This window comes from Macrobrachium rosenbergii, chromosome 11 (genome assembly GCF_040412425.1).
Source record: "Macrobrachium rosenbergii isolate ZJJX-2024 chromosome 11, ASM4041242v1, whole genome shotgun sequence".
Classification (NCBI taxonomy): Eukaryota; Metazoa; Arthropoda; class Malacostraca; order Decapoda; family Palaemonidae; genus Macrobrachium; species Macrobrachium rosenbergii.
Window position 1 is genome coordinate 38,541,688 of NC_089751.1, and position 24,398 is coordinate 38,566,085.

General features: G+C 36.6%; 1 protein-coding gene across 3 annotated transcripts in view; it reads right to left on the reverse strand.

Annotated features, from left to right (window-relative positions):
* Positions 1–3,971: 3,971 nt before the first annotated feature.
* The window catches only part of LOC136843335 (pyroglutamyl-peptidase 1), a 46,718-nt gene continuing 26,291 nt past the window's right edge, over positions 3,972–24,398 (reverse strand). For all 3 annotated transcript variants that reach the window (XM_067111625.1, XM_067111624.1, XM_067111623.1), the window contains exons 3-5: positions 15,411–15,537; positions 9,990–10,098; positions 3,972–6,241 (exon numbers count right to left, since the gene is read on the reverse strand). In XM_067111625.1, coding sequence (XP_066967726.1) covers positions 6,052–6,241; positions 9,990–10,098; positions 15,411–15,537 — 426 coding nt within the window. In that variant the 3' untranslated portion in view covers positions 3,972–6,051. The remainder of the gene's footprint in view (positions 6,242–9,989; positions 10,099–15,410; positions 15,538–24,398) is intronic.

Here is a 24,398-nt window from a genome sequence, read left to right on the forward strand (position 1 = left end):
AGGCTATTGAAATCTCTGCCATCTGTTTTGTTCATAAGCTCTTGAGATTATAATAAGCTTATAAATAGTTGTAAAAACTGAAGCAGTACTTGATTATTTGCTACATGGAACTCATCAAATTGCACAACTGCAGTTCTTGAGCATAGCACAGTTGATGAAAAAAAAAAAAAAAAGAGAGAGGTAAAGCATTAATTTATCTTGTCTCAGAAACTTCTGTGGTACCAGAAACAACTGAGGAATAAAGTCCAAGAGGCCATAGGAAGCCACTCATAAAAATTGAAGTGTCTTGGGTCTGGGCACAAAAAAATTAATTTTAGTGCAAGATTCTTGGAATGTTTCTCAATCATATACAAAGCCATGGGTCTGGTTAACTTGAATAAAACCAAAGGTTTGCCTTTGTATACAGTACTATTTTTCTGCAGAGCAGGGTACCTAATTCTTACTTATGCCTGACCAGGTTCTTAAAAAATATTTGCTTAAGGTAAGATACAGAATGTATTTAAAAACAGAATAAACTTACAACCAAAACAGATTCACCGATTGTAAATCATGCATGCAAACCATCCTTTTATTCAAACATGCGTTTAGTAAAATTTCCACTCATTCAAGTATTTAAAATTTCTCTGTGCCTTATATAATACAAGATACTATTAAAGAGGATCCCATCTTTACTATGCAGCTGGACATTGTATAAAACTTAGAAATGACCACAATTCACATACATTTAAACTCCGGCAAAGGCCTAAGTTAGACCAGCTCACACCAAAAGTATACTGTAAGCACAAATAGTATTATTTCCAAAACTCATGTTATTACTATTTTAGGTAATCACTTTTTCATGAAACATACACACCCTCACTAAGCACTAACAGGTCCACTGTGATTAGTACAGATAACTCATTTATGAATCAAGGGCAGGAGGTCACTTGTGAAGCAGTCCACTATGATATTTTAAAAGTTCCTCTGCAATTTTTATATGCAATATAAGACAGTTTGTAATCTACTGACTAATAATTAAACAGCACTTACTGCATGACAGTTGTCTTCATTACATCTTCATCCCTGGATTCAAAATATTTAAAAGACCTGTAATATTTTTTAATATAAATTTTATAAATTTTTCATTGCTTTTTTCCCTACAATTTCAATACATAACTACAAGGATAATCCTCTAACACTTACCTTCCTGTATGAGAGGATATTAGACCATAAATTACAGTTTTTGGTACAGTATTCAAGTCACAGGACACAGCTCTAGTTCACTTACCTTGAAAAAAAAAAAAAGTAAGTTAGGAAAACAGAAACTACAAAATATTTACAATTGTCAATCTGCAATGTTGAAACAAAGAATCAATGACAATGTTTTTAAGTGTGGTAAACCCCATTTTTATTTCTAAAATGCCCCCAGATGTCCCTATTTGACTTTCATTGACTTTTCCACTATACTTCAGTGTTCCCAGTATCCTAACAAACGTCTTTACCAGTAATACTGTAAAGGAAAAAATTTTCTAATGTGTCAGTTTCAACAACCGGTACTCCACATCAAATTCTATGTAAAAGTCAACAATAACATTGATACCAGCAATAAAAAAGGAAGACTACCCCAAACTTTTGGGATTGAAAATAACTACAGTAAACATTCTTTCAGAATGGTGTGTTAGATGCAGTTTATATTGCCAATGTTGATGTTCCCCTCTTCCTTGGAATTGAAAATAAAATATGGTACAGATGCAATGGCACTTTTGGAACCTTAAAAAATATTTGTATTTAATGGTTATGTTTGATTGTTTGAAAAGTCTTAATACATATATTCAACAATAACTCAGCAACAGAGGCATGATAAGAAACAAATATACCTGCTAATTAGCAAATAAATACCAGAAATTTACAAAATTACATCTATACAAAACATCTGATAATTTCCTTCATTAAAATATATTTTCCATTTTCCCAATCTATTTCTTTACTTTTGGTTCTCTTTTATACCTTTCGCAGAATCAACTAGCTGCTTAGAACAGGATGAGGAGGACTAAACGTTAACCTTTTGGCTAAACCTAATGGTTTCTGTTCTTAATTCCTCCAATCTTGAGAACAAGAGATTTGTTTACCCCTCTTTTAGGAATCGCAGGTTTCTAAGCGTTTAAGGCCTCCATAAGCAGTTGGAATTCTTATAACTACAGTTGATACCTTGATAACTGGTTGACCAGCTTTTGTTGTTGGTGATATTTGAGATAAACTTTCTTGGAAGTGGGGATTCTAGGGTACAAATCTGTATTTGCAGAAACTGGGAATAAGGACATAGCTAAACAGCTAGTTCTGACTGTCTCATCTGCTAGTTCAGAATCTTTAATTAAGAATATGATCAACATGTTGACCCAAAAGTGGCGTTTAACTCAAGAAGCCTCCAAAGGGAATCTTGATCCATTGAATGTGATGGACTGTATCAGGTGTGAGGTCAGAATCTAATAAACATTAGCAGCACCATACTACTCTGTCCCCAGAAAAGTTTAAGCCATCTTTAAAAGTGGCTGACATAACTGCAATTAACAGTCAGCTTTGACTGTAATCCCTTTGCAACCCTGACCTTCCCATACTTTTTTCCAAGGAGTGAATTTTGACAAATATGAGAGTCTATGCTTTTTACAGTGAATTGTAACTGATGTTAGCACTTGGAAGCACTGGTCATAGAAGCTGCATAGCAAAATGGAACAAAGCTAATAAAATATGAAACAGACTCAAGTAATACTGGTACAGAAATATTATAGAGATATTTTTTTCTTCAAACTGGAGACAAAAGATTCTACTAGTTTCAGACCCCATCAGCACCCAAAAAGTTGGTGCAAGCTTAGTACTTGTGTTGTGAGGGATCTATGAAGATGAGGTCTTTTGTGGTATCTCAAGTCTTACTTATGCCAGGCCCACCAACAAAATATCAATCAAAGAACAATGAGAGAGGAATATGTGAGGCAGAAGACTGGTAAGTGAAAAAAGGAAATTGCAAAGCATAATGAGTACAAGGGTCAAGAAAGGGTGCAGCTAATGGCCAAAGGGATAGTGCAAAAACCTCACTGCTGCCTGCAGTGTACCACATACGGATCACTGATGGCACTAGCCCCCCACAGGGATCAATTCCAGCGATTCTAAACTAGATCTTTTGTTTCAGTCTGCCAGTTCTAGAGTTCCAAGCAGAAATGGGTTTGCTGTGAAACAAAATTTCTACCAAAACTTAATTTTTTTCATACAAACCCACCTTAGCGTACATACTATAAGTTTCAAACACTGCTTGTCCCTCTCAACTACTGGCCAAAACTACACAAAAAAGTTGGGCCTGCAGTTGCCTGGAATAACAGGAGCCTTGAGGTGTACGCACTATGGTGTCAACCAGCAGATGATTTTCTTTCAACCAAGAATGATGTATCTAACAAATTTGCTTACAATGACTGGGTTAATAATTGACAGGTTTGTAAGGAAATATTACCGTTGCTTTAAAAATCAATTTTGTTACAGATGACTCAGGTTACATGGCAGTTATGTTCCAAAAAGACAAGAATCCTAAGGTCAAAACACTGGAGCACTTCTGGAAGTCCTTCAAACTCAAAACTGTATCCTAACAACACAGAGGCATGGCACAGATTAACTACACAAATAGTCAAAGATGGACAAAGTATGCTAATACTGTGTGTGTACATGTCATATATGGAAACTGTTCAGTTGAAATTTACGTCATCAGAATTTTCAGTATTCACATTATGAATACTAGCAATAACATACAATACTGGTTTCATCACTGCAATATGGAAGAGTAGGAAAATCACTAAATTGATTTTATCTAAAATCATGAATTGTAAAATTACTAAAAATCCCTCTGCATAAATATATGACAAATAACAGTGCTTTCCTATCAAATATCACACACAGAACAGTACAAACCACATAGCTTCAGCTGCAAAAGGAAGGAGAGAAAATCCACAAAAGCAATAAAAATTTATATTTGTTTAACATCCAGCTACACTGAAAATGCTATAAACCTGTTCACTCATGGGGCTGCAACATGAACACCTTTACCTTTGCATATATAATACCAATCATAAACTGCAATTCCTAAAAACTGGCTTAAGAATTCAATAAACAAATCCCAAGGTAGTGACAAGTAAAAGCAGCTTTCAAAATAACCAAACAAATATTAACTGCATATATCTGTAATAAAGGGAAACAGACTTAATCAGCAATTTCTGCAGAATACATACATTAAAAATTGCATGGTATAAAATTACAAAAATGAGAAAGAGATGTAATCTCAATTATTGTGTACAAACACTGTACCAACTTTCCAGGGTAATGCACTATACAAATACAAGTATATTAACTTTTCCTGCTAGAGTATTATCTTGGTACATTGCAGACTAAAATGTAAAAATGCACACTACCCGATTTTTAATCCAGTGATTATGGGATAAAAGTCACATTCAACTGCATAAGAATTATGGAAGCTACCATAAACCTTTAAAAGCCAAGGTTCAAATATATACAACTACGATAAACTGTTCCATAAGTAAAAATCTATTAGTTTTACTACTTGCACTATGCTTGGTCAAAGGTAGAACTCGAGCATCAAGTTACAGCTTCAATAAATATAGCCATAGTCAAAATTCAAGTAAGCCACCTGTTGGTATGGGAAGGTGCTATCTCAAAGGCCTTAACACTTAGTTTCACCAAGGGCATGATAGGACAACACTCTGAATCATAACAAGAAAATGGTTTTAAGAATTATGTATGTTCTTAAAAATTAATAAATTATCAGTTTTACTAGTGCTAAAGGAAAGAAATTACACTTTTTTTTGCATGGCACACTGTAGACAACAGTATTAGAGGTTCTTTGTGTTAACCCTTTGGACACCAATCCCCACACAGCAATGCTTTCTGCTGTAATTTTTATCTCTTCCCCTTAACCTCTCCCCATCAAGTTGTCCAACTTCAACAACTCATTCAAGAACAAAGCTTATGTGCAGGTCCACTAAACTATAAAAACTACTACTGTATTACTATTTCTGAATAGCTACTTAGGGGTAGAATGACACACCCCTGTGCCCTTTACCTATCATTTCATCCAACTAGAGGGTCTAATAAACTTGGAAGTTGGCACCAGATCTCAATTTAGGTCCACGGTTTATACTTTGAATATGTGTAGTATAATCCTAGCACATTCAGCAAAGGATTTTTCATAAAATTTAAAGCCATTAGCTCTGGATAGCTGCAGTCTCTCAAAAACTGCACACCTCTGCCACTTATTACCAACTCACAAACCCTTCGCAAGCAAATACCAAGAATCAACAATTATGAATATAATTGGTATAATTCATAACATGTAATAAATCAAGAACATTTATCATTAATTTGGCAAAAACACATGGTTAGTGGAGAGTACACCTATGACTGTTCTTGACCAAACCAAGCATGTAAGTGAAAGTAAGGACAGGTAAGACAGGGATGTCTCTACCATCTTCGAACTATGGATTCAGCAACTTTATCTATAATACAAATTTCTTCCTTTGATGAGACACAATGGTAATAATAAAAATCTACCTATTTAAAATTCATATTACCACCTCAAAGACTTACCTGCACTGCTGATAAGTTAAAGAGGAGGATAATTTAGAACTTTAAAAAATACTAAAAATTTGTTAAATTTTCACATAATATATATATATATATTAATGTTAAAAGTGTTCATTGTTCCAAAGGCACTGGTTCATTTAAGGCAAAATATTTATAGCAATCTAAAAGCAATATTTCAAGTTTCAAAATGTTTTATGCTTTATAAACTCTGAATAAAACAAGTTTGTACTATTTTATGGAAGTCATATAAAAAAGATGCATAATATTAGTAACTATTTTGTGATTTTCATTAAGTACTCTTAATATTTATTGTTATCAAAATATTTCCAAACTATTTCACCACTATTCAAGTGATGCTCTAACAATAATGCAACAAAGAGATGACAAAAATTAGTAACCATATAATCACAGTCCAGTATTAAAAACCCATGTTTCTCATACATTTAGTGCTTCAATTTCTACCCTATCATGTTCATTAACCTGCAGGTACATTTCCTTAACAGCTTTCTCTATGGCAGAAGCAATATCCTCTTTGGAGAATCTATTCAAAGTTGGGACATGGATGAATGCTGATCGAGACTTATCTTCATGCAATGATGTGTAGAAAATGAAGTCACACAGGAACCTGAAAATACCAAACAACTGTTCTCACATAAAAACAAAAACCAGTGCCTCACTAAAGCATATGCTTTCATACCTTGAAGGGAAACAACTAAGGATTAGCATAAAGAGGCCACTAAATTCCAGGAGGGTGATTTAATAATCTTCAAATGAAGTATACTCCAACTTCCCCATTTCTAGTTGGTTTATGCTTCATCCTCAACTGTTAGCATACTTTAGAGAACTGTTAACTATTATTGAAATCCCTCACCATCTGTGCAACTGAGGAGTACTCTCCTTGTGATTTTAAGCAGACAATAAAATGCTTTCAAAAATACCACTTGCAAGCAACACTGTAGATGGCACTAATGGTTCCTTAGCATCCCTTCGGTCTTAGTTTCATTATATTTTACCTTTCATTTTACCTATTTCCTCTAGTTTCTTTCTAACTAAGCATTACTCTTATCAGAACTTTACCATGCTCCACTCTTTACATCTCACTCAAGAACAAATCCTTCCGGCCATTCTTATGAGGGTCTACAAATGTGAATCAATGGACTTGTTAAACTGTTTTATAATAGTCATACCAAATGACAAAAGTGGTGCATTACTTCAATGTATGAAACAGCATGGAAAACATTTTCTGGTGATATAATTTTGCAGCAGAGAAAATGTCTGGCTTTCATAATGTTCTCAACTTCATCACATCAAGAAGTTAAAAATTACAATTTCAAAAGTAACAAAATTTCTACTATAGATAGCTGTGTTTGTGAATCTCAACTGGATATTACAGTGTTGAGTTTCTGAAATGTAGTTAGGAAAAAATTCTTGAATCAAATGGGACACAGGTGAAAATGAACTTTCACTTACTCCTGAGTCACACAGGGTTTTGATCTCCTCCCCCAAAGTTTTCTCAGGCTTCCAGGAAAACTGACAGTTGCATGACTGTCATGGTGAAGATTTATTGTAAAATTGCCATAGCGAAAAATCCCCATTGAGAAAACTGCCAGAACAGAATATTACCTGTGACCAAAATATTTTTTCTGCCCTGGGGCTTCAAATCTTTACTTGATCTGATAATGCTTGAGACTAATTCAAACATTTTGTTTTAATACAACAGTTCCATTAACAATCCGAGACAAATTTTGGCTGGCACAATTTCAAATTTTCTGGGTCACCGCACCAATCTGCCACTACTGTTTGTTGGCACTACTTGTGTGCGTACATTTGCGTTTATCTTTTGGGTTGTAGAAAAATTAGAAAATGCAGTAAAAAATTATAATTTTCATGATAAAATTAATTATTTGGATATTTACCAAGTGTAAAAGTTAGCTTTATCTTTGCGCTGTTTGGTGCGATCTGCATTTTAAAAATCAATATACGCTTGGCTAACTTGCAAGGACTGTCACTGTAGTCATCTGTTTTCCCACCACATGGTGCTGGAATGTTTACGTTCTTGTCATAGTTCTTTATGACCACCCACTAAGATGTGGGGAGGCTGGGTGGGATTCCACTTTAACAGTAGGTAAGCAGAACAGTAGGTAAGCAGTACAATGTGGTCACTGATGTTAGTCTTAGCTTTTTTGAGATCTGAGGGTAAGAAAAGTGTAATGACACCTTATTAAAAGTGTGTTTTGTGGAAAAGCAGCTGCAGCAAGTGATTTTACAAAAATTTTTGCGAACTTCTGTAAGGTAACGTGAATTTTACTTATTAATACCATGGTATAATAAGTTAGGGAAATTTTGCCTTAGTGAAATTATTATTGATAAACCTTATGTGTATTTTTTTTTTTTTTTTCTGTTTGCAATCTCTTCATATTTTCACATTTTTTTTATGTTTGTGATGTAACATTTATTTACACAGCATTTTAAATATTTCTTGGTAATTTAACATCGCCTACTTGATTTAATTTTAATCTGTTAAGATTTTCTTTTCAAATCTTGAGTAATTCTTGATAGTTTAAATTTTGCTTGGTTAATTTGAATTCCTGATAAAGTTTTTGTGAATTAGTTTTGTTTCATAATTTAATTCTAGAACTAATTAAGTTTTGTGTTATTTTCAAGTAATAGTAAAATTTTCATATTGTGAATTCTAATTAAAAATTTTTATTTTAAAAATAAATTTTTGTATTTGATATTTCAGAAAAACAGTGTTTCATTTACTGACCACCAGTGAATAGGATTAACTGTGTGTGCATAAGGAAAAGTGATAAACATGTTTTGTTCTTTTAGTTTTGCTAAAGTGAATTAAGACCAAGGAAACAGTTAAATTTGTGAGATGGGGTGATGCCCTTTTATTCTAGTATATTTCTTGTTTAATAGTGGATACCTCACACTAATCCTAATAACCTTAGTTTGATTTTTCAAGTGATTAATAAGTTTTTTTTAAGGGATCACTATTACCTTTAGAGTACTCAGTCGTAATTCCTATTGTTATGGGAGTTCAGGTATCTGGCTGAAGTGAGGTAAATTTTTGAATTTTGAAATTAGTTGTGTAATAACCAGGTACTTGGTAAGCATCGTGACAATATATACATATATATAAATTATATATATATACAATATATACATATATATAAATTATATATATATATATGTGTATGTATACTGTATATATATATATATATATAATATATATATATATATATATATATATATATATATATATATATATATATATATATATATATATATATATATATATATATATATATATATATATATATATATATATATATTATACAGTACACATAAATATAAAAACATACATGTCTTACACTTGCAGTAATCAAGCTGTAGTGCTAGAACTAAATACAGAAATCAAAGGTACTTTCACCTCACAATTAGGCTATATTACCTTATCTATAGAGGAGACTTCACTTCCTTGGTCCAAGAAACAGAAACTTGCAAGTTGAATAGAGGAAGGTAAAAAAAAAAAAACGTACACTGTCAGCAAGTCCTAAACCCGCTCTACGCAGCTTTAAAACTGGTGAAGACGCAGTAGCATCCGAGAACCAGCATAAAGGAACACTTCAGAGGTCGCCTTTGTAGAACAGATTAGGCCAGCAACATGCCAGCACATTGCCTAGTTTGGCTGGTTCCTAAGAGCTCACTCTACAAACACAGTTGCAAGTACAGAGCACTGCTTGTGTTAGGAGCAGAGCTATTAAACAGTAAACAGTTACCTAATGCTAAGGCTATTCTACTTCATATTTCATTAATAATATAGTAAAATAGCAATTCTCTTATGACTGTTTGTCCATTTCCCAAAGGCTCTACTTTATGAGAACGTACAATAAGTGGGACTATCAATGACATTATATTTCACTGACCTTAATACAGTATGATGATGCTCCATCCTCAACTAAAAAATTTCAGTTTTTAGAATTCTGGATGAAGGATTGTACACCTGTATCACTGACATAAACAGCCACATCAAAAAACAGCTGATTGCCAATGTCATTTGCTTGAAAACTTTTTTGGGTTAATTTCTATCCATAACTGAGCTCAATTTTTCAACTACATTCTCAACATCTCCATGTAGGGTAAAAAATTTCTAATCACATAACGGGGACAAATGCTTCAACATGTGCATTGTTAAGCTGCAAAGATTAAAGTTAGGAGAATATTTCATCTATATACGTTACTACACACACACAGGGATTCTGGTACTGTATATCCCAAGATTTCTTATTGGTACAATATAACTAAAAGACAGTTCTAATAAATATAAGAGCTACAAAACAAATAGCAATAAACAAGATACTGCTTACCGCCCAGCATCAGTAGACTTCACACAAGTAAGTTTTAAAGACGTGTCACTGTTAAGGGCCCTGGAGATCAAATCCATCCTTATTCCAGAAGTAATTACTTCTTCACCACCTGTATGAAAAGACACCTTTAATCTCAAAGCGTACATAAATTATAACATTTTCCCAAAATGTACAAAAAATATTCCTAAAAACTGAAAGAATCATTGTGTGACCATGAAACTACTGTACACCTAAAAGACTGTTAATTTGAGAATAAAGCTTTATGAAGAATATTAGAAGTCAGATGGCAGGATGGAGTTAGAATTGACACTAAGGTAAATTACAGAAGTTCCATACATAAAAGGGAGGTGGGGAAAGTTTGGACATACTGTTTGTGCAACTCCTGGTTGAATAGTACATGATATTGTCAGCTGGGCTTCTTTGGGCAACAGAAAAACTTAAAGACCCAGACCTATTTGGAAGAGAAATAAGAGATGGAAGGCTTGATATGAGTGGAGTTTTGTGGAAGTAAAGCAGAGGAGAGATAGGAGAGGCAGATGATGGAAAAACTTATTCAATTTTCTGATCCATATCCATCACACATACACGCCCACATTGGTCTTCAAATGTCCTTAGATACTGTAACCTTTAATTCGGACAGAAGCAGTTCAGTTTTGGTTATACTGTAGTACTGGCACAACCTGGCACATCAGGTGCTTCTAATTCACCTGCTTCACTTTTTCATGTCTTTACAATCAGATCTATGGGGTTGGGAGGAAGCAACTTGCAATATGAGTGATGGTTTGTATAAAGAGACAAAATATGTTTGGTTCACCAAAATCCCATCAATCATAAAATAACCCACATTCATAGCCTTCAATGTCCTCAAACTCAATAATCTTTGCTTACCAGACAGTAAACAAACAGCAATCCACTCAAATCTTCAAGTATCAACCAACCATCCTCTTCACAAGTGCACTGTGCTTTAAATGCTCTGCACAGATATTTTCCCAGCTTGCATGCCTGGAAAGTTATCAACTTACCATTCATTTACATTTTCTCCATTTTTTAGTAACAGTCACCACTTAATTTCAGCCCATTTTGAGCTTTTGCTTAGTAAATTAGCATAAAAGTGTGACTCTTACAGCTTGGTTTTTCACTTGTGAACGTTACACTATGAAAGCTTTTTTCTCCAATTTTTAATGTCAGTAATACTTTTTTCCCCTGTATTTTTGGTGGCAATGTATTTGTTTCTGGCATTAACTTGTTCATGTGTACAGCAGTTGAGTAACTAGCTCTGGCTGGCAGGTTTTTGTTCACACTACCTCCTTACTTATCTTTTGTTGTCTGGTGTAAAAGATTTTTGTGTCTTATTTCTGCTTGGCTTTGTATTTCAGTATTGGGTATTTTGCACCTGTGGCCACTCCAAGTATTGTTAAATGCTTTTGGAAATCATATGTAAGATACTGTTATGCTAAACTCAAGGATTTAATGTTTTTTCTTAAATATCAAATTATTATTACTGTATTCATATAACAAGCTACTTTTCCAACTTTAAAATTTTATGGTCTAATCTTACAATTATACTCACAGTGTATCTCACATTCAGTGCATTTTGTATCACCCTCTGTGTACATTTTGTGATTTGTTGCAATTTTTGCTGCTTACAGTACTTGTCTCAAGTGCTTTGTTTAGCTGTACATCTTTTAGCTATACTTCAGTAAAACTGTCAAGATACAGTCGACCCCCGGTATTCTTGGGGGTTAGGGACCACAACCACCTGCGATAAGCTGAAATCCTCGATAAGTTGGTACCCCTCTAAAAACGTTTGTAACTGCCTATTTTAATACTTCAAACACCAAATACCGTATACCTTTAACTAAAATGCTGGTAGCTGCCTATTTTAATAGTTTAAACACCAAATACAGTATACCTTAAATTACCATCCTACACCAAATACAGTGTGCCACCGACTTACGGTGGATTTGATCTCACAGAGCCTTTTCAATGCCGTTAATTGCGTTTTACAGCACCATAACTTGATGCTGCATCAAGTTACAGCACCGTAAGTGCCATTAAAGCACTGACAGCGGCAGAAATCAACTTACAGCGCGGCGCTGGAACGGATCCCCGCCGTAAGTTGAGGACCTACTTCATCTTACAACATTACCCTTAAAAATATATGGCTTACAGCTACGTATGAAAATTAATCAAATTCCCCTATATTCAGGCATAGCCATTTTCTCTCATACAGTATTCTAGCTGTCCCATTTTCTTTTTACAGTAGATAGGGGAAACATTGGGAATTCACAAGTAGAGTTAAACACTGTGTCCAAATATTTAAATATGCATTGAAAAAAAAACATATTATAAATGCAATCAACAGTGATAAAATATTCTCTTGTGTACTGTTGTGTGCATTAATCATACTTGGAATCAACTAAACTTGTAATAAAATTTGGTATAGTAAATCAAGTGAAGCAAAAAAAATTGTAACGTACATACGTATGCACTCATTTGTATGCGTCATGAACTTCTTGGAGTTTTAGTTTCGTATTTTTATGTTTATGATACAATAATTCATATTTCATTAAAGGATGTGTACAGCACTGAGAGAGAGAGAGAGAGAGAGAGAGAGAGAGAGAGAGAACTGAGGTATGTTTACATTGGTAAAACGAATCAGGAAACCGCTGTTTTGTGATTTTGAGGCATTTTACTTTAACAAAGTATGTTAGTTCACCTTTGTATATCCATTTTACTTTTATGTACAACATTAAAAATAATTCCATTAATACATTCATTTCTTTTAGAAATTAAAATATTATTTTCCTAGTTCTTTCAGAAGTAGGTTTAATCCGCTGATTCTGAGAATGTAAACATTACAAATGTAGGGACGATCGTTTTTTTATACATATTATGGTGATAATAGATCAATATAAATGTACGGTATAAATGGATTGCAAGTGAAATAATTTATTGATAATTCGCTGTGTTTACATTAATATTAATATTTGAAAATTAGTACATCACTGTAACATATATACGTATGCACGCACGCATTCATATGCATCGTGAAGTTGGAGCTTTAGTTTCGTATTTTTACGTGTATGATACAGTAATTAATATTTCATTAAAGGATATGTAGTACAGTACTGAGAGAGAGAGAGAGAGAGAGAGAGAGAGAGAGAGAGAGAGAGAGAGAGAGAGAGAGAGAGAGAGAGAGAGAGAGAGACTGAAGTATGTTTACATCAGTAAAATGAGTCATAAAATAGCTGTTTTGTGACTGAGGGATTTTACTTTTTAATAAAAAAAAAAATTATTTTATTGATATTCTGCTGTGTTTACACAAATATTAATACAGTATTTGAAAATTAGTAAATCACTTTTTTATCATAAAAAATGTAGTCACAAAAATAACATGAAAATACAGTAATTAGCAAATATTGCCCTACGAAAAAATCCACGAATTAGTGAATTTCTGCAATTTATTTGGACGTACGTTCCATATAAAAATCCGCGACTAACTGAAGCCATGAATGTTGAAAAGCCATATAGCAGGGGTCCAATGTATTGCCAGTAGGGACAGCAATGTCTTCGTCTTCACCCGACACGGATTGCATCTCCTGCGTAGTATCTATTATAGTCAGACGTGTCCAAACACGCTCACTTATAAAATAAGTCATGATGGTCACTCAAGTCAGCAGTCATGCTACGAGATGAAGTGGTACAGGTCAAGATGGTTGAAGAGTGCTTCTATGAACCTGGCTGCTTCTTTAGCTTTGGAATCATCTGTTTCCTGGTCTTCTTCCTTGTTGGTGGACTGCCAGTTTCTGAGTGGCATGCCTCTGCTCCCAACCTGTCGTGCCTGCTTGACTACTCTGCTCTTTTTTTTAATCCATCCCACACCTGTTGTGCCTGCTCTGAATGTTAACCATTTATTGGATGCACAAATGACTGAAGCCTCCTTGTTCATGAAAGAAACCTTATTTTGTTTAACTTTATATACAAGCATTTGCAAAAGATGATACACGTACCACTCTCTGCCATGCAGTTACCTGCAATGTCAGCTTACCCTGTTGTGACAGTCACCTACACTACCTCATCCACCCATATCTAACTTCTCTGATTCATCTTCTCCTCTTCATGTGATCATGCCTCTTAAAAGAGTCCTTATGCATTTGTAAACATAGGTACAGTGCTATGTTTACAAATATGATAATCATTTTTCCAAGCATGCTTACTACCTTCCTTAAAACGTATCATTTTACATATTTCTTAGGAAATTACTGTATAGGATCAAGTTCATACATACCATGATGTTTCTTTCCAGTGCATGATTTAGCGTAAGCAATTTTGCCCTCACCCCATTGATAGCATTATTGTTTTCACTAACAGGTACAAAAATTCCACTGTTCACCTGTGCATACCTTATACATTTCCCATGCCATTCTATACTCTTCCAATGTTATTCCAGTTTGACCGACATAAAAGTTATCACAAGACTTAGATGGAATTTGATGAACACAACCTTTAGTGCCGTGGGGAGAGTCCTTTATAAGTACAGTACATTTCACTGATTTATTCTTCTTAAGGGGACGGGGATAGCTTTCATATTACAGTATTATTATATGGTTGTACAAGGTTTTCTGTATTGTTAAGTTTCTTTTTTTGTCTTTTTTGCTGCTTGTAATGCAGCAAATGTTTTGTTCAATGTATTCAGGACAACATATACATAATGTTCTAAAAAACATAGATATGTTTTCTATTATCTATTAACTGTAAAGAATCAGGGTCTTTTTTCAAGTAATTTTAATCCTAGTCCTAGTCTCACAAAGTCCTTTTATGAGCTGTCTGATTAGGCCCTCCATATGACTATGTTGTCAAACGGGCATTCCGCTTAGCCTCTGCACACATTCAACATACCAGATATATCTGAGGATTATCATCTCATGTAATATTTCATCTAACACAAGAAACTGACAATCAGTGAATCACTCATCACTAGTTTCATTAACACAAACCAACTACTGAATTGTCCAGAAACTTCTTGAGAGCCTTCCACATCTCTACATTTCAGATTTGGTAGGGATTGATAAAAATGTTATAATTCTGTGTCTTGTCAGAGTTCTGGAAATTATATTTGCAGCACATGATAAAGCTGAAGAAAACAAAAACATGAATCATTATCCCATAGTGCAGCAGAAAGTGTTTCCAGCAAGACATCAGTGCAATCATCCACTACTGGTACAGTGCTCAAGGAGTGTCCTCCAACAGGGCAACTCACCTGTATACCCAATAATCACTTCCTTAGTATGCATAAAGCTGTTACTCTATTTGATATTATATCTGCTTCAATGAAGGAGGAAGGCTCATGTAAAATAGGTTTAAATTCAAGTAGGAACACAAGAGTCTGCAAACAAGAAAGAGCCCTTTTTAACTTACCAGGACAACACTCTCCCCTGCTTGGTAAACATCTGCAGTTATCCAACCTACTGTAACCATTATTATGACCAACCTGTTCCAGAACCAATGTTTCTGCCTGGCCACTTACTCCAACATGCACAGTTAACTGAAAAAAACAATTTCACTTATACTGTACTATTATGAATATAGTCCTACCTGCAAATTCTAGAAACATCTGACCTTATAAACTTACACTGACATTCCCATCAAACATGTATTAACACAGTGCAATATGGAAAAATACAGTAGGACTAAAATTACATTACAGTATAAGGTAATCAATATAACACAAACAGCAGAAAAAATTTATATGCATAAAAACTTTTAACACAAGCAAGTTGCCTCCAATTCATGTTACAGTACTCCTAGACTTGGTTTTATCCTTCGATAAAAGTGAAACAACTGAACAGAAATTAAGATATTATTATGCATTTGATATTATAAAGAATTAGTTTCAAAAAACTTTTGCAAGAAATTAATAAAGTACCTTCTAACTGGTTATATCAAGGTTAAAGTGGGATTAAAATGTAGCAAAAGCTAGTTTCATTATGTTAATTCTTTTAAATTTGCATATAGGCTTATCCAAAATTTAGTAAATGATTCACTTGAATACTGTAAAAACAAGACATTTTTATCATAAAATAAAGTTTTATATATATATACCGAGTAACTACATGGCTATTAGTTTCACTTGACCGCAGCAGTTCTAAATTTGATATTCATGGTAACGTGCTATTGTTTTAGACAACTAGACCCCGGCCACTACCAGGGAAGAATAGGTACAACAGTGCTGAAAAGCCCAATTCATTTGTGCCCTATGTCCATGAGAGGGGAGGTGAGAGGGCTTTGGTCATGTAGTTACTTGGTAAGTATATAAATGTATAAAACTTTATTTTATCATAAAAATACCATTTTTATATAAGTAACTTACCAAGTAACTACATAGCTGAATCCACATTGACAGAGGGTGGGAAACATGGACATTTTCCATCCAAAAACACTCAATAAAGAGATTAATCTGAATTAGAAAGGTAGCTAGCATTGGTGTAATGCTTGTTGTAACCTTATCTGGTGAGAGAGCTCAGCAGGAAGATAATGCCTCTGGTTTGCACTCATCTCAACCTGTAGTGACGTGGCAGTAAGCTGAGAGTCATCTCTACTTCAGAAGGAGAACCTTGCAGTTGAGGAGTACTCTGAAGACTGACAAGGCCTTGCAAAATAAATGCCCTTGCCCTGGGTGCAGTACAATAAATACAACCAGAAATTTGTTACCACACAATACTGTATTAAAACCATCACCCAACCATTAAAAACCAAGGACTGGTGGGTACTCCTGGTACATGGCACCACCAGGCATATCAAAGCTTGGCATCCTTTAACAAGGAGAGGAGATATATGATTGGAAGGTATATCCCCTATCCTTCTTCCCCAAGTACCATGCCAGCCACGGCCAGTGGGCCTAATGTTCCACAATTATTATAGACTGTCTCCACATCGTGCAAATAATGGGAGGTGAGCACTGATTTTGACTTCCAGTAAGGTGATTCGAGAATCGCGGAGAGTGACACGTTTTTCTTAAAAGTCAACGAAGAGGCGACTGCTCTAATCTCATGAGCTCTTAATTTAAAAATAGAGAAATCGTCTTCTTGAACCTTTAGTGTGACTCGGAAATAACACTTTAAAAAGAAGGCCAAGGCATTCTTAGATAGCAGTTGTGAGTTTTTTTTTTTTTTTTTTACGGAACGCCATAGATTCTGAGAAGAACCTCTAATCCCTTTGGTCCTATCCAAGTAGTACTTAAGAGCTCTAACTGGGCAAAGAGTTCTCTCTTGGTCTGCTGGCCCGAGAATATCTAACAAGCCATTGATCGTGAACGAACAAGGTCAAGGGTTGGACGGGGTTTCATTCTCTGCCAGGAATCCAATCTCCTTGAGAAAAACCCACTCACATACTGAAGGCGTGTAATTCACTGATCTTCGTTTTCTTAGCTAAAGCAACTAAAGAGAGTCTTTCTGGTTAAATCTCTCAGCGATAAAGCATGAAGGGGCTCAGATGTTAGGCCGGAGAGCCATTTGAGGATGACATCTTGATTCCAGACAACTGACATAGACTTTTCTTGCTTGGAAGTATCTAGGGACTTAATTAGATCGCTTACGTCTTGATTAGCAGACAACTTGAGACCTCTATGCCTAAAATGACATTTTTATAATAAAATAAAGTTTTATATATACTCACCCAGTAATTACTTAGCTAAGAGTTTCTAACTCGACAGCAGCTTCAATTTTGAAATTTGCGGTAGCGATAGTTTTTTGTTTATGTAGGTGACTAACCCCGCCCATTTTCGGGGTGAAGAGAGAAACAACTAAGCCAAGAGCTTCGCTTTTGTTTATGCTCTAAGGTCCATGTCAGGGGAGGAGGGCGGGCTCCAATGGTAATTACTGGGCAAGTACTGTATATATAAAACTTTATTTTATTATAAAAATGTCATTTTTATATATGTAACTTACCCAGCAATTACTTAGCTGAATCCACATTGAAGGAGGCGGGATTCATGGATATCTTGTACTCTAACATTAAAAATGATAATGAAATGAGGACAAAATAAAAAATGGGCTTAGCACTGAAAAAATGCTTGTTGTTTCTTACCTGGTAAGAGAGCTGTGCAGGTGGATACTGCCTCTGGTTGGCGCTCATCTCGACCGAGTAGCGGCGTGGCGGTATAGCCAGGGTCACCTCTACTGAAGTGGGCAATTCATAGCGGAGAAGTACTCCGATCGCTAACGAAGTATGAAGTAAACTTTGCAATGAAGGAGAGTCCAATCATTAACAAAGTCAACAATAAAATGCCACTGCCCAGGGTGCAGTACAATAAAAACAAAACCAGAGAAATAGTCACCTACACCACACATAAAAAGCACCTAAGTAAATAAATAAATAACCACCACCCTACAAAGACAAAAACTGGTGGGCACTCTAGGTACTTTGACCCTCCAGGCTCCCCTTGAACTCAACACCTCGACAATGCTAAAGAAAGAAAAAATAGGAAGTGCTGCTTCCTACGTTCCCTTCCTGAACACTTCGCCAGCCACGGACAACGGTCCGAGTGTACTGCAATCTTTGTACATCCTCTCCAAGTCTCGCAAATAATGCATAGCAAAAACAGATCTACATTTCCAGAATGTAGTCTGTAAGATAGAAGTGAGAGAGAGATTATGCTTAAAAACGACTGATGTAGCCACTGCTCTCATGTCGTGCGCTCTGACCTTAAGTCCAGGCAGAATGTTCTCTCCGATTTGAGTGTGTGCTTCGAGGATCAGGTTTCTAATGAAAAAGGATAAGGCGTTTTTAGACATAGGTCTGGCTGGGTTCTTTACCGAACCAGATAGTTCCCTGAACCTCTTGTCATAACCCTGAGGGGACATTTCCCTGAGAGGCACTCGCCTTTTCAACAGGCGAGATTCGTCCAAGAATCTCCACTGGTGCCTGTGGGAAGGGCTAGAATCTCCCGAACTGGACGAGATTATGGGCACTAGGCACACCTTTCCAACGGCTGCCTTTGGTCGACACCCGGGACGACACAGGTGCGACTGAGGGAACGACTACCTGTGGGCAGACCCCACCGACCTCCCTTCGGCCTCCAGTATGCCTCCTCCCGGGGCTGGGGGAGTGTGGCAGTGACCTTTGCCTAGGAGCATCGGTGGGAAGGGTGGCCACCTCCTCCACAAACACATCACTAGAACACTTTGCACTAAATTTGTCCACGAGGACACGCACTGAATCACCAAACTGTGCCACTGTGTTAACAAGAACATCAAACTTCCTATTGAAATTTTGATTTGAGATTGGCGTAACGATCCAGGTCAGGAACGAGGGAACCAGGAGCAGAGATTGGTGGTGCACGAGGAGGGCTACAAGCAGGAGGAAGGGAGAGAAGGAATATTAACCTCACTAGATTCCTGGGTCACGTCTAGAGTAGCTAATTTAACCTCAGCTCTAGCAGCTGCTTTCCTCTTACGATCCCTTTCTAATTTTGCTATATGAGGAGTCAATGTCTTCCACTGTCTTTCGTCCCATTCAAAGTATTCCTCACAAGTCAAGTCAATTGAACAAATTTGTCCTCTGCATGTCGTACAAAGGGTGTGCGAATCGTAGCATGCCTTGGTCAAACGAGTATTGCAACTTCTGCTACCTCTGGGCTAGAATCAGACATAATTACTAGCTAACAGAGTCGAAATAAAATTGAGTCAATCTCCTGAGAGAACAATAGTCAAAATCGGGAAAAGTACTAAATAAATCAGTCAAACAATGCAAATCCAAAGGCTACTGAGCCAAAAGTACATCACCAAACAATAAGACTTTCAAGCCGAAAAACAAAATCAAGCTGCTATTCTTAAAGCTGTGTTGCTGTTAAGTCAGCAGAAACAAAAGTGAAGCTCTTGGCTTAGTTGTTTCTCTCTTCACCCCGAAAGTGGGCGGGGTTAGTCACCTACATAAACAAGAAACTATTGCTACCGCGAATTTCAAAATTGAAGCTGCCATCGAGTAAGAAACTCTTAGCTAAGTAATTACTGGGTAAGTTACATATATAAAACACAGTTTAGCATAGATCTATAACCTCTGATTGTAGAGGTGGCCAAGCCTCAAGAGGATCTCAGAAATATTACAAAATCAGCGATCTGTGCTACAGAGGTTTTAGAAGATGATACGCCGTGTCTTCGGCACCAGTCAAGAGAAATTGTCCACTTCGTCTGGTAGACATTAGCAGAAGACTGACATCTGCACTTGGCGATTGCTTCTGCAGCTTTTCATGAAAAGCCCTTCACTCTGACAAGCTCCCTGACTGTCTGAAGCCTGTCAGAGCAAGAGTGGATAAGCCTAGATGGAAGCGATGGAAGTGAGGCTGCTTTAGAAGGCTTCTCTTCTGAGGTAGAAGTCTTGGGAATTCTATTAAGAGACTGAGAAGGTCTGGGAACCACTCCTTCTGTGGCCAAAATGGAGCTACAAGCATCATGGACACACTGGTGTGGGTTATGAACTTGTTTAGGACTTCCCTCACCATGCTGAACGGTGGGAGGCGTAGACATCTAAGTCCAACCAATCCTAGAGCATGGCATCTGTAGCCCATGCCCGAGGGTCCGGGCCTGGAGAACAGTATACGGGGAGGCGATGGTTTCTCGATGTAGCAAACAGATCTAACGACGGTTTTCCCCACTGTTTCCAGAGGTTGGTGCACACCTGTGGATTCAGTGGCCATTCCGTCGGAAGGACCTGCTTGCAGCGACTTAACTCATCCCTGGATGAAGTGAGTTATTATCCTGGTACGGTTGATCTCTGCCCAGAGAAGATTCATAAAGGGAGAAGGAATGAGTCCCTCATTGATTTTTGATGTAGGCCAATGCAGTTGTGTTGCCGAGTGGACTGTGATTGTCTTGCTGTAAGTCTCCATCGCAAAATGTTGAAGAGCCAAGTGAATCTCCTTCAATTCCCTTACATTTATATGCAGTTTCTTCTCTTCTGACGACCACTTCCTGGATATTTCCATGTCATTCAAAAGTGGCCACCAACCCAGATCCGACATGTCTGAGTACAACGTTAGGTCAGGGTTCAGCGGGTGCAATGACTTTCTTATTGAGAACCTCTCCTCTGCCAGCCACCACCGAAGATCCTCTTTGATCTTGGGAGTGATGTGGAACATGAAGGAGTCTGGGAGTTTTCCTCTGCCAACTGGCCTCTAGGAAAAATTGTAGGACTCTTGTATGTAATCTTCCTAAAGGCACGAACTTCTAGATGGACAAGAGAGTGCCCAGTGGACTCATCCACTTGTTGGCTGTGCACAATGGGCAAGATATGAACTTTCTTACTTTCTTTGGGCAGTCTTGAATCCATTTGTGGGACGGAAAAACCTGAAAAGTAGGAACATCGATCCTCATCCCCAAATAGAGAATCACCTGTGTCGGAGTAATTTGGGATTTCTGGACATTGATTAAAAGACCCAACTCTTGGGCCAATAGCAGAGTCTTTTGAAGGTCCTCCATGCATCTTTTCTTTGACAGGGAGCATAGTAGCCAGTCGTCCAGATATAAACAAACGATCACCTTGAGATGGAGCCATCTCGCTACAGGAGTGAGAACACAGTTGAATCCTTGTGGAGCTGTAGAGAGCCCGAAACAGAGAACCCTGAATTGAAGGACCCTGCCCTGGAATACGAACCACAGATACTTCCTTGAGTCTGGATGTACTGGGGCATGGAAGTACGCATCCTCCATGTCAATCGTTGCCATCCAATCTCCCTGATGAATGGCTGACAGGACTGAACGGTTCGTTTCCATTTTGAACTTAGTGGTCTGCACAAAAAAGTTCAACGCACAGACGTCTAGGACTGGTCTCCAACCTCTCAACGCCTTGGGGACGATGAACAGACGGTTGTAAAACCCTTCTGTGCTTATGTCTTTGACCAACTCCACAGCTCTTTTCCTGGGTAGCGACGATACTTCTTCCTTCAGGGCCAAAACCTCTCTGAGCCTTCAGAGTAGGCTGTTTAGCTGATGGGCAAGGATGTCAAAGGAGGTTTTTCCCTGAGCGGGATGACATAGTCCTCTTGTAGGACTTTTACTATCCAGGATACTGTTTCTGGCTTCCCATTTGTCTCAAAAGTGGACAAGCCTGACTCCTACAAAAACATGGAGGACCAGAGCCTCACTTGCGAGAGGCTGGTTTGGGGGACGACCTCTTGGTTGGCTGGACTGATCGCAGATTCGAGTGTGGGCAAGGCCGCTGTTGCAACAGGGAGGCAGTTCTCATGCTGAACGAGACCTAAGTGCCACAGGTTGGTTCCTTGGTACACCTTGTCGACTGCAACAATAGGTCCTGTGTCGACTTCTTCTGTAAGTCGGAAGCGATCTGTTCTATTGTAGCTCTTGGGAATATGGCTGCCCGATCTAAAGGTGCAAACAGGAGAGCTGATCTTTGAGAGGGAGTAACACCTTTGGAGGAAAGGGACACCATACCTCCCTTTTCTTAACCCTTAGTGGACAGACTGAGCTTCAGTGTGAAGTAAAACAGGTTTGGGGAGGTGGGCGGATTGAGCTTGAGTGTGAAGCAGAATTATTATGCACCACTGTTATGGTAATAATGATTCGAAACAAAGGTGCCAATACTTCTATATGCTATAAATTCACTAAAGGCAACTTTTATACAGACGTGAGAGTTAGGCCAGTAATGCTTGTGACTTCAAGGGGGAAGGTACTGCATCTCTCTCTCTCTCACATGAGTCTTTGTGTAAATTTGCTTGTAAATATACGACGGGGTTGCTGTTGTTTTTTGTTTTTGTCTTTTACGATAGTATGTCGGTTGTAAATGTAGTTTTACAAAGAAAATTGCAAAGAAATATTAGAAAAAGCATGTAAAAGTTAAAAAAAAAGTTACTGTATCTTCCTTCTCGTAAACTTACTTGAATATATTACAACAAATATGCAAAAAATTTGTTACTGCTTTTATTTCTTATCTGTTTTGATATTGTGTGAGCAGCAATAATTATTTTACAAAATCAAAAAAACTTATTAGAAAAAGCATATATAAGCTGGTAAAATTTAAGATTGTCTTGTAAATGAGGCCCCACAAGGGGTTGTAAATAGTCATTTTCAACTTCTCGTGGAAAGTAGGGAAAATTTTTAGAATTTTATTATTTATACAGTGTGAATGTATGTGTCATTCTCTTTCCATTGATGTGATTTCTTTTTTATTTTGCCGACTTCAAAGTTTCCCCGGTCTGGGGTGCTCCACATTGATAAATTATGCCGTCCCTTAAGGGTTAAGAAACCCCATGGAGAATATGGTAGCCAGCTCCTGGGAACCATCCCTAGTGGCCTTACCCTCGCATGAAACATGGGTACCATTTATTTTCCTGAATTTTTCCTATATTTTTTGTATGGGAGTATTATTAGATTGATCTGATACATATTTCCTCCATGAAATACTTCTTCCTTGCATTACTTTTTTGAATTTTGCAGACATTTTGTTATATAGAAGTTTTAATGTGTCAATTTCTAATAATAATATGTTAGTTTTTGTAAATATTCTTCAAATATTGGTAATGTTTTATTTATTTCACTAAACTTTCCATTTAAATTATCTAATCGTCTTTCAATTTGGTGTTTTATTTTATCAATTCTGTTAGTTTTTTAGACCACCATGGGACTCTGTATTTTGTTGGATGAGATTTTGATTTTGGTGTTGCTTTAACAGCAGCATTTTTAATGAAATCAACAAGAAATCTATTTGTTTCATTATGATCTTGTACATACCCAAATGGTGGGATATTCCTAGCGTGGAATTCATATAGCTCCCAATCTGCTTTATAAATGTTATATTGAGGGACATGCTTAGCGGGACTATTTTGTAATAATGAAGTTAATATTGGGAAATGATCACTGGTGTGCAAGTCATCAACTGTATTCCAATCCAATCTGTCTACTATGCTTGTTGTACATAGAGTTAAGTCTACTGAAGGAAAAGTTCCATGTGTTTTTGAAAAATATGTGCTGATTTCGTTATCATTTATACAGTACAACACATGTCATTTGAATCTATGAATCCTTCTATTTTACTTCCTGCTCTATTTGAGTTTGTAAAACTGCAGTCTCATACTGAGTTGTGAGCATTAAAATCACCTACTATTAATTAGGTTCTTTGGCATTGTTAAATAATTCTTTAAGTTTATCAATGTCATCATTTTTATTAGGTTGGTTGTATAAATTATAAATTACATAATTATCGTTTTTTATTCGTATTCGAATACTTGATATTTGCAGGTCAGTAAAGTTTACAGGTACTTTGCCATAACATACTGTACTTAGTTATGTACATATATAGCAATACCTACATTTCCTTCTTCCTCTCTAGATGTAGATGCTAAGGTATATTTACCTATTGTTTTGTTGACATGGTGTAAACATAATATCATTGGTT